Source organism: Rissa tridactyla, chromosome 5 (assembly GCF_028500815.1).
Source record: "Rissa tridactyla isolate bRisTri1 chromosome 5, bRisTri1.patW.cur.20221130, whole genome shotgun sequence".
NCBI classification, from domain to species: Eukaryota; Metazoa; Chordata; class Aves; order Charadriiformes; family Laridae; genus Rissa; species Rissa tridactyla.
The window spans coordinates 8,715,227-8,726,902 of record NC_071470.1 but is presented as its reverse complement, the minus strand read 5'-3'; the positions used below and the strand labels follow the sequence as shown (position 1 = coordinate 8,726,902).

General features: G+C 43.2%; 1 protein-coding gene across 7 annotated transcripts in view; it reads right to left on the bottom strand.

Moving 5' to 3' along the window:
- MTUS1 (microtubule associated scaffold protein 1) overlaps nucleotides 1-11,676 on the bottom strand; it is a 130,712-nt gene that overhangs the window by 5,843 nt on the left and 113,193 nt on the right. For all 7 annotated transcript variants that reach the window (XM_054203655.1, XM_054203654.1, XM_054203653.1 and 4 more), the window contains 6 exons: nucleotides 6,340-6,554; nucleotides 5,700-5,805; nucleotides 4,630-4,703; nucleotides 4,430-4,525; nucleotides 2,279-2,395; nucleotides 844-941 (listed from right to left, as the gene is read on the bottom strand). In XM_054203655.1, the coding sequence (XP_054059630.1) occupies nucleotides 844-941; nucleotides 2,279-2,395; nucleotides 4,430-4,525; nucleotides 4,630-4,703; nucleotides 5,700-5,805; nucleotides 6,340-6,554 (706 nt within the window). The remainder of the gene's footprint in view (nucleotides 1-843; nucleotides 942-2,278; nucleotides 2,396-4,429; nucleotides 4,526-4,629; nucleotides 4,704-5,699; nucleotides 5,806-6,339; nucleotides 6,555-11,676) is intronic.

Here is an 11,676-nt window from a genome sequence, read left to right as displayed (position 1 = left end):
CTGCAAACGTAATATCCACATCAGAACACATAACCCAGCAACAGCATTGAACTTAATTGTTAAAGAATGGTTTGAAATTGCACTGCCTTACAACTAAATTAATTCCTTAAAAGGAGGATTTAACATTTTCTCATCCTTGCTGTATTTAAATCGGTAGCTTGCAGAAAGCAGGAGAAAGTCCCAATAAGAAACATTCCTAAAGACCAGAAAAAGCATCTGAAAAGTGAGACTTGTCCTACTTCTAGTGACAGATGCTTTTAAATGGCCATGCTGAGCCTTTGGGCCTTGTTGCAGGCTGAGCTCCACATAGAAACTGCATTTTCTGTAGTTTCCTTCAGACAGGAAGAGTTTGCCCATCTCTTTAAGCAATAGTTGAAGGTAGGAGAACCTCACATCCATTTTATTCGTGTTAAATATTACTATTATTGCTAAATAAAACACTGGTCTTTTCATTGATCTAAACTGAAGACAAATCACTTGACTGAAGTGGTTATAAGTAAAACCAAGTTTAGCTCACAAGCCAGTAATACTCAAAGAGCCAGTGTACAATAAGATGGTATTTCTGAGTTGCTTTTTCTTCCCTGAAATACTGTTTTGGAGCACTGAAGAACAAACTGAGCCTTTACCCCCTTACAATCTCTTCCTGCTGCTTCTATATAGGAATGCACATTTGTAGAGATACAAGTGGGTAAGAAAGGGGCAAGTTCTTTTACAGAGTACCACAAAATCCCAACCACTAATATTTACACAGAATTTTCTTTCACGTCTTTCATTCCTGGTATGAACCAGGAACACCTCTGCCTGGTTCATAAAAACATCTGAAAGTCCAGAGATATTTTTCACCTTGAAAGCTCCACGTGTTTGTCCATCCGAGCTTTTAATTCTTCATTTTCTTGCTGAACCTTCTTTAATTTATCCATTAAGATTGTGTTGTTCTCCAGCTTGGAAAGAAAGGTCACAGTTTAAAATAAGACCCATACACACATTCATCAAGATACTGACTGAGCCATCACAGACGTTCATAAATCTGGAGTTTGCAGACCTTGTTACGATAAGTGCAAAACCCCAGAGTAACGTGAGACTGACCTGCTATCGTGGCTTAATATTCTGTAATAGCCAAATAGATCCTACTTGCCTTCTCCTTGCATAATGCTGGCGTTCTGCCACTCGCACTGATTAGATGCCAACAAAGGAGGACTGGTGAAAGGATCCACTAGTTAACCAGCACATTCTAGTAGCTTCTGCCAGCGAAGGGCAGCAGTTTTAGAAGCTGTTGCAGACAGAAGACTGTCTAGAAATAACACGCTAGTGGGACAAATTCAAGAGCTCCCCTGCATAAACAGCTCTCCCCACTCCACTTCATTGCTGCAGGGTGTTACCAAAGTTAAAGAAAACAGTGATTAAATGGTGGGATGGTCCAAGGGCTTCTACACTGTGGCCAACATCTCTCAGAAAAGAGGAAGGTTTACTAGTAATTTACTAGTAATTGTAGACCAGGGCAACACATGCTGCCATACAATACTGAACAACTGGCATGAATGTAGGCCTTTGTATCCAAACCTCGTTCTATACTTCCTCATTAAAATCTTGCTTAAGCAAGTATTACAACAGTGTTCAAAGGCCCTGCCCAGAATAAGGACCCTGTCCTGCCACAAGCTAGGAGCACGCTACGTAATTACAAGTTCTGTCCCCAAATTGCCTTTTCATGTGGAATTATGCACAGATCAGGAGCAAATCCCCACAGCTAAACAAGTGAATAGCTAAAGATAATAGCTGAAGTGATTGACCTAAGCTAATCAACTCTAGATGAAAATGTTTATTCCATTTCATATTTGATCCCTTCTTGTTTAATTAGGATCACTTACATATTAATGTTTTCCTGACAGTGTAATCTATCTTCTATAACACTCAAGCAAACGTAGCAGGTCAGGATTTTTTCTTTTGGGGAGGAGGAAGGAGTGAAGGAAGAGGAAAGGAAACATGGAAGAGGCTCCCAGATGACCCTGTACTGCCTTAGCAATAGCTTATGCAAACCAGTATTTGCCTGAAGAGGTTACAAGGTCATTTACAGCATCTGGTGGTTCCTTCCCCCTCTTCACATTACAGCCCAATGCAGACAGAACAACCCGCAATGTGAGCGTGTCCCATCAGCATTTCAGTTTGCCTTTTACACAAAAAAATACTAATCTTCACACGTAAGTCTGACGAGCCCGAGTGCATCATCGGAACATAACTCGGAGACAGGGTCCAAACCTGCCAGACCCCAAGGAAAACTCACCAGTTTTTCCATCTTCATTAGCTTTATATCCTGCTGATGGAGCTTCTCGTTCTTGATCTCCAGCACTGCTTTCAGACTTTCCAGCTCCTGTTCCAGATACATAATCTGCGGGTTTTTCTGAAAGATTTCCACAGAGTTTGCTTAGTACCCTGAGTTTCAGGAACAATTTAAGCAATTCTCTGCTATTTAGGAACAGCAAGAAAATACAGTAACAACAGTTATGTGTTCTAAGTGAAATCAAGTCCAACAGTTTAGAATAAAAAAACCCAAACTAATATATTTGCTACCACTTTCTCTTCTGCTTTTGTTTGCCCTTTTGGTGTAGATGGACAGTTGGAGTTTTCCTGAGAATCTGTTCAGAAAACACTTTATGCGCAAACGTGAAAAACCCTTGTGAGTCAAGGGCAGACACTAAAGCTGTCACAGCAAAACTTGTTTTGCAGGAGTGCCCAAAGGCTCCCTTTAAGGCTAGGAGTTCCAAAATTTATTTCATATTACTCATAACCCATCCCAAGAGGTAATTAGAATAAACATTTGAAGCGTTTTCAGATGCTGGAGTAGTTCAAAAAGCACCAGAAGTTTAAAGCCATGAACTCGACCTTAGCTGATTTCCCCCCGTTTTGATTCTGAAAGTTGCTGGGTCATAAGCAGAAATAGAAAATTTTTGTTTTTACATTCTTCTTAAAGCCTGGCAATGCAATTGGACATAAAAATCTTGCGCTGCTCTACATCCTTGACTTAGCTACAGTACAGCAAATTTGGACTTTATTTTTCCTTTTTTTGTCGTTTTCCAGGAGGTGGAGGGGAGAGCAGGAGGGGGACAGGGCAGGGCGAGATCTGGTTTCCTCCAGGACGTCTGTTCCAGAGTGAGGAACCATTCAAACACTGCGCAGTAAAACATATTCTCTGCGTTTCAAAGGCAAAGTCACAGGCAAAAATAAGGAGAAACAAAGCAAGTCTCAGCCCATTTCCAGGTAGCCCAAGTGGAACACAAACAGAAATCAACCAATGATTAAGCGTGTTGTGTAACTAGGTTTGTCTTTACAAACAAACAAAACTTGTTTTAGGTATTTGGGTAAGAATACTGGTGTACCGCGGGGAGCACCAGCTTCACTGCCGCGGCAGAAACCCCAGGCTCGGCGGGCGATGCCTGCCTTTTGTGGGGCGCAGTCCCACGAGGACAGAGCCAGTACATTTCACAGGCCACCTCCACCTTTCGGGAATATACTGGGACAAATCAGCATCGGAGAGGCCTAAAGCTTATGATGTCCCTTATGCCGTCAGGATGCAAAGTGCATTTGCAGCGATGTAAAGGCACCTGACTATTGCTCCTTTAAATTGAACAGCATCTGAGCGTGCCTGTGGAATACAGTTCAAGCTCCCAAGCGCAATGTACAGCGCATTCCCTTTGGTATCCTCTCTCCCAACCACAGCAACATACTGTGGTTGCAGATTCTTCTTGCGGCAGCTCTGTCCTGCCACAAGAATAAGCAGGAAGACAGAAAAGAAGAAATTAAATTCCAGTGAAAACTAGGGCAACTTCTATGAGAAGCATCCTAAGTGAGCTTTTAAGCGTGGAATTTCTCTTTGTGGGATAAGCAACACTCCTGGTATTCCAGTTATTTCCAGGGAAGCAGAAAGATGAGCATGTTTGCGTCTAACCCTCCCAGTGCATGAGAAACCTCTCTCAGGGGACATTTCCAAGCCAGGAGCATCACAGCTAACAGCAGCCTTGGGAGGAAAGGCAGGACAAAACACAAGTTTATCTGAAGGATAAATCAGTGACAAGGGAGTTCTGCAGCAGCGAGGTAAGCCCACGCTGATCACAGCGCCGCTACAACATGAATCGACTGTCTAGAAGAAAGCTACAGCACAACTTCTGCGTACGTGTACGTCTTCAATTTAACCTAGGCTATAACTTATGCCACTGGCTTAGATATTCAACGGCTTTATAGATTTATAATGGTGAGGTTAATACACAACACTGTAGTGATAGAGAAAATCTTCTGGTAGGAGAGTCATTTACATGAAATATTAATAAGCATGGGAGCCCTATCAAGCTCGATTGCAAGCCTTTCTTATTATGCAATAAAATAAACCCAGGCTTACAAGATCTGCTCATCTGCGTTACTTTTGAAGATCAAGACTTACAAGATTGGCTTTTTCTTTGGCTATTTGTTTTTGCTCTTCTAGTTTCAACTTCTCACTCAGAGAGTCATTTTCACATTTCAATTCATCAATTTTTTTCTGAAATGAAAAGATACGGTACAGTTAGGTCAAGACTTCGGTGCACATCTCCAGACTGTGGTTTGAGTTTTAGACTGTTGCAACGACCCCAACCCTTAACAAACCTCTAGCAACTCCTGCTTCTCTTTAAAGGAATCTTCAAGGGACTTCCTTTCAGATTCATGGGCACTCTTGAGCTCTGCAACAAATTATTTTTGCAGATTTTTAATACCATGTGAGACATGAAAACTCTCTCTGAAAAGCAGCAGCACGAAAAGCCAGCCAATACACATACACACAGACGCGGAGTCAATGAAACACGGAAAGAACATTTATCATCAACTGCTCCAAAGCATGTACAAGACACCAGATTTATTGCTGCTGCAGATTTGTTGATTGCCCCCTCACATATCCATTTAATTAGTTGACAGCATGTCAATTTTGAAAGCACTCATCTACATGCAACAAATGGAAGAATGGAGCACAAGAGCCACGTCTGACAAAAACTGGGTTTCTGATTGGAAACACAGCAAAAATTCAAGTTGCATCTTCCAAAAACTTCTAGAAAAAACATTTCCTTTCCTACTTTGGAGATGCCACGCAGAGGAGTTTGCTTTTTGATTGCAGTGAAAGCATCACTAGTTTTAGTGACGCAAAAGTATCACTGGAAACTCGGCTGTCAAGTGGAGTTGCAGGGAGGATGGCAATCATCATCACTCCAATCAGTTCGATGCAATTCTGAGCACACTCACCACCCCCTCCCTGAAAAACAACCTTTGCCGCAGTAGACTGTAAGCAGCGCGTAATATTTCTCAACATGCCCATGTCAGTCTGGCAAGCACACAACCCTCCTTATCCCCAGTTTCAGTTTTGAGGTGCTCCTTACAGAAATACAGGGGTGGGAGCAGTTACTCATTCAGTTGAGATTTTTGGGGGCAGACTGCAATTCAGACAGCTTTTACTGTCATCTCCCCTCTTAAACAGTTTTAAAAGTTTCATTCAACTACAGTGGGATCATGGTTATTTCTGTATGCAATGCGAGACTTGTTCAGTTCCAAAAGAAGGAATTCAGCCAATGTCTTTAAAAACAGCTGACCACCGAGAACAATGGATGGACATACAAACAAGAAGTTTGAATATGTTTGTTTGTGACCAGCAGTAATATAGCATAGGTACTTGAATACAAAATACTTGCCTGAAAAAGAGGATTCATACTCCTTTTTCAGCTCCTCTACTTTTTCCGAGTGGCTGTTTTCAAGTTCCAGCTTAAAGTTTTCATGTGTGATATTTAAGTTGTCCACCTGCAATAGGACAACATGATTTTTCCCCCCCCTTACACGTGTCGACTTCACCCTTGTTTAAAGTATTGTTCCAACGGCGTTACGCAGTACCTTGAGTGCATTTTCAGTGGTCTAGGTAGCACTTAACAGGCAGCCGCAGGAGAAGCTAAGCCACACACCACACTTAACAGATGCAAACGATACCTTACAGTTTGCCACTACCGACAGCGTGATGTATGCGGCCGTCGCACACAGGGGCTGCTGCAAAGCGGGGTCACAGGCCAGGTGTGGGTCTATAAATCTTGAAACTCAAGCTGTCTCAAATATCCAGGGGAGCTCTAAGAAGTCACTGAAGCTTGCAGAACACAAGGAATCTCCACCATGTTTAGACACAAGCTTAAGATCCGGACAGCTTAGCATAGTAATATTTTTATAGTGGAGTTTCACATTGGACAAAATAACTCCATTATTAGCAAAACGCAGGATTCTCTGAAGGCTCAATTGTAGCAGAAAGCAATTGCTAGAGAACATTTCTACTTCAAAGACGTTACACACCTGCTCCTGGAGTTGCGCTTTGTACTTTTCAGCTTCTTCGATGCAGATACTTTGGAGTTTCTCACATTCTGCAGTGTAAAACTGTTTAAGCCTCTCCTCCAGCTCAGCTAAATCATTGTGATGTTGCTGGTTTAACTTCTGCAGAAACCCTTCATAAGCAACTTGCAGTTCATTCCTGTCTCTCTCCAATTTCTCACAAGCTGCAGAAGTGCTTACTGAAAATGTCAAAAGAAAAAAGAAAAAACAAAACAACCGGATCAAGTTCAATGCTAATTTCGCCATCTTCGTTACAAGTCCTAAGGACAGTGAACACTCTGCACAACAACGTAGTTATACAAAGGCAAATACAATTTATCCATGAAATAAGCGCCACCTCCAAGGACACATGAAGAGATCTTTGCAAAAATACCGAATTCAGTGTTTCTTACGCTGAGAATGAATTGAATCCGGTTAAGCCAGGAACCCCTACAGAAAGCACGAGTGTGACAGTTTGTCATGACACAGAAGAATGAATGTCTCAAGAGACACACTGGAGTGCTCCAATAAAAAAATTAATTGGATTTGCTACTTCACCTAATTTGATCCCATTGCAGTAGCGTGTTTCTCAGAGTACTTTTTGATATATAAACCACTTAGCTAAATTTGAAAGTCTTAATATGCTGAAGACCATCCGTTCAACGTGTTACTCGCGCTCAGATATGCAGCAGAGAAGCGATTCCAGCCTGACACGGGCTGTGCGACACAGAACCGCCAGTCTGAAACGTCCTGCTAATGGGCACGTGCCCAAGAGATTTAAATACACAACATACAGAATAGTTTCAGGCAGACAGTGCAGAGCGTTAAGAAAACACAAAGAAACGCTGTGTAATTCTCTCTACATCTATATTAACACAGGCCAGCTGAGAAGACAGCCTAGGTTTGTCTCCCCACACTTACGGCTGATTAAAAGGCAAAACAGAAGTTAGTAGGTTGTACCGGTGGGCTTGAAATTCAGCATTCCCAACTCCAGCCAGCCAGGCCCCAATAGGAGGAGTCATTTTCCCACTGCCAGTATGAGCAGAGCAAGTGCCTTCTGCAGCTCCAGCTGCACCCAGAGCCTGAAGCAGGGGAAACGGGACCTCTACCACCGGCGTGTGGTCACTGACCTTAAGCAAAGCTGCTTCTAGAGAGACTGCAGTGCTTTGGGTTAAAATAAAATTAGTCAGATGAGTGTCTACTTAAGAGAAAAATCAGTTAAAGCCTTAACTTGATCTTCAATCAAATGCAGAAGTCCTGCGTAGCTATAGACTTTATAGCAGCTTGGCACACTGCCCAAACAGTATAAATATAAACTCTATGTAAAAGCATGGCAAGATTCACGGATTTTTTTTGTACAGGCAGTACAGGAAATTCTCATCACAGCTGTGTTTGAGCCTGAAGATATATAAATTACAGTATCTTGGAGGACCGATTCCCAAAGCAGCACTGGGCTCGAGGGCAAGCGGCCTGCCCCAGGGTCGCACTCCCTCTTTGCTACAGCCCATCAAGGGCAAGTGAGTACCTCATGGATGAGACCTGCGCTCTCTTGTAAGGAAACTGTGAAGTCCTGGCCCTGCTGCCATCACTTGGAACCTGCACCTGAACTAGAAGGCGACAGAGAGTGAGTGGTACTGCATGGAAATCAATCTGTGGCTGCGTCTACCTTAATTAGTTTTAACTAACTAAGCTTCGCTCTGCACTAGGTCTGTGTGGAAGATCTGCTGACCAGGATGGAATTAAGCTGAGCTCTTCATCCCAGGACTGGCAACGATGCAACTAAAAGCTCAACTGAAACATACCACAACATTCTCTGCAACCCAAGCAGATTTCACCGGTTTCTGTACTTTCTATACCACTATCAAGAAGGATTTTTATTTCTTTGTCTTTATTCCTTCTGCAACTTCTATAACTGCTTCCTTTGGGAAAAAAATAATATGGAAAATTAGCATTCACGCTCCTATCGCATCATATTGGTGTAATGTCATTGAATATACATGCTTGTATTGTCACGTTTTTGGGGAAGAGGAAATATCACAGGTAGGGGATATTATTTTATAACAGAAAGACCCAGGCAACGAGCCAGAGGCAGACGTTACACAGCCAAGTGCACACAGAACGGATCTGACCGCCTAGAGCAGAGTAAGGGGGTATAGCTGAGAGGCAGGCAACTCGCATGCCTCTTTTGAGATAAATGCAGCAAAATGCTTCAAACGATCCACGTCCTTTAAAACCAACCATCTAATTCTTTATTTGCAAGGCCGGAGCCATGCGTTTGCCTCCGTTTAGCTAAAGGAATGCGCTGCCTCTCATTGTCTTATCTGTAAATGTCAGCACGCACAACTTCAGATGATGCAAAACACTTCAGAAAAAAAGCAAATAGCAAACCACGCCTTTGTCAAAGAAAACAGACACATCAGTTCTTGTTCGGCCAGTTCACAATTTATGAGAAGACTAGCGCTACAAAGGCAAACGCAAACTTTTAAAACTTGCATTGGCAGGTGAAGGTTGTGTTACCCTCAAGGTAACGTCTGGCCTCCGCAGAGCTGGAGGCTGCGACGCTTCCTCGCAGATCGCAAGCCTGACTCGAATCCCTGCCATCCAAACCAGCAGCGGAACCACCACACCACCAGCGAGCTCCCAGCATCATGGCGCTGCAGGAAACTGCGCGTGTGAAGCTTCAGCAGAAGTACCGACTCCAGAACCGTCGATTTGAAGTTACCAGAAGCCAGGTAAACCACAGTTTGTCCCCATACTCGAGATTCAAGTGTCTGCAGCAAGTATTTTGCACAGCCCTATCCACCTCCACACTGAACCATCTCACTTATCACCATACACTGCCTTGCTTTAAGGGACAAGCCATGAAAAAGGCAACTACTTCCTTAATTTCGCCACTCACCCACTGCAAGGGGATGCTGTGAAACTCCTGACTAACCAAACTCGACGGTTACTCAACATAAGAGTTTTCTCACTGAACTGGCGCCTAATTTTGAATAAAAATTTCTATCTGGATCGTGTGCTCTTCCAGCAGCACCCTCAAAATCTCTATTTCAACTTCTCATCCACTTCAGAGACCCCTGAAGGGCTTCGGAGTTTTGTACACAACTCCTGTGCCTCCTCTCCCTTCTTAAAGCGCTTCCCTCCGCAATCCCACATCTTTGTTAGCCGCGCACTGTGACAGCAGACCTTGAGCAAGGAAACACCAGGAGACAAACGGTCCAACAGCGTTTGAGAGAAAAATCAAGCCACAGAGGGGAAAAAGATACGCTATCCATTTGTCCGTTAAATTTCTTCCATCTCATCTGTAACTCTAAATAGTTTTAAGCTTTAAGGACAGAGTGTAAGGGATATGGTGTAACTGGCAGCCAAAACCAAGGTTTACTTCTTTATTCCAATAGCAAAGCCCACATTTCTCCCCCACTTGGTCGTCCCAGCCTCTCCTCCCAGCCACACAGCACTGTCTCTCCCTGTATTATTACAACAGGGAGCAAGATTAATCTGTATTTTCAGGCTTCTTAACACCTGTTTCTTATAAAGAGCCTGGTTCTTTTGGGCAGAACCACGACCTCTGGCCATCAGGGGAAGTTTCTGAGATTTGGTAAGAACGTATCTTCCGATCAGAAATCCTGGTTTTGACATGTAAAATTAACATTCATCTGTAGTTGTTAACGATGGCCACTTGCATCTTGGGTGTTCCACTGCAAAGCTTTGTATGTGCCAAAGCCATAAAACAAATCTCTGGGAAACAGGCGCGTGGAGAATCAGGCTGGTGGCAACTCCCTGCCATAGTGCAAACGGCAGCAGATCCGAACCGCATCAACAGTAGCACCGGCTGAAGGAGAGGACCGCAAAAGTCACCTTAGTATCCCCAAGAAACCTACTTCATATTTTCACTAAAAGCAGCCAAGAGACAAGACCTTACAATTGTGCAATGTCTCCTTGCAAAATTTAGTTTTTTCTTATTCTAATTATAAAACAATTCATCACCCAATTCGGTCCTTATGGCTAAACTGCTTACATAAAAACATTTTGCAATTTACATTCCCCTAAAAGTCACCATAACCATGGCTCCAAGAACATAATAGATTAATATTTTTTTTGAATCCGTAATTGAATTGTTTTGAAACAACGGTTATCTTCATAAAATTGTCTAAGTCACTCCCTGGTCTCGTTATGATTTATGAAAAACCATTAGACTGTCTGAAATATTGAAACAGAGGTCACTAGGACAGAAAACTAGCAGCATTTTAATAGATGTGGGGGATGTGAAAAGGGGATAATTACCAGAAAACAACAACCATTTTGCATGGTGTCATGTCACAGGACGTAACGCTGTATTGCTCTAGCATTATATTTCACACTACAAGATCTACTGTGTATGTTCTGTTGATCAGTAAGTCTACTGGAGACACAAAGACTCATATCCTTCTCCATATAATTCTTTTTTTTTTTTAAAAAAAAACCTGGTATCTAAAGAATTAATTCATGTTTTTGGCAGATTCTCAATATTGGAATTTCTTCTACACAAACATGCTTTCAAGTTTATGACTAGGTTTCTCTTGGTGTTACTTCTATAATGAGACTAACGGTACAGGACATTAAGTCACATTCGTAACGAGGCAGGTAGACCAAAACAGGATGCTCTGAGCTACATTGAGGTGGGTCTGGCTGAACACGTGTGTGAAGCACTCGGACACCTGCCGGGACGTAAGTTCCTGTCCTCTAATGCTGCCAACACCACAGTGTTGTACACGGGCAGGCCAGCGTACTACTCGTGGCAAGTCAGGCCCTGCCCCAAACAATTCATATAGTCATAGAACAGTTACAGCTGGAAGGGACCTTAAAGACCATCCAGTTCCACCCCCCTGCCCTGGGCAGGGACACCTCCCACCAGACCAGGTTGCTCAGAGCCCCGTCCAGCCTGGCCTTGAACACCTCCAGGGATGGGGCAGCCACAGCTTCTCTGGGCAACCTGGGCCAGTGTCCCACCACCCTCACAGGAAAGAATTTCTTCCTATTATCTAATCTAAATCTCCCCTCTTTCAGTTTAAAACTGTTACCCCTCGTCCTATCACGCTCTGATCCAGAGTCCCTCCCCATCTCTCCTGTAGCCCCTTTACGTACTGGAAGGGGCTCTAAGGTCTCCCCGGAGCCTTCTCTTCTCCGGACTGAACACCACCACCTCTCTCAGCCTGTCTTCATAAGTGATAGAAACATCTACCTACTATTAAGTATTTTAAGGATCACCAAAACCAGAAAACCAAATCACGTTCACTCCATCTGTCCATAAAACACAGTAAACTTTTGTTATCCCACCCTCTA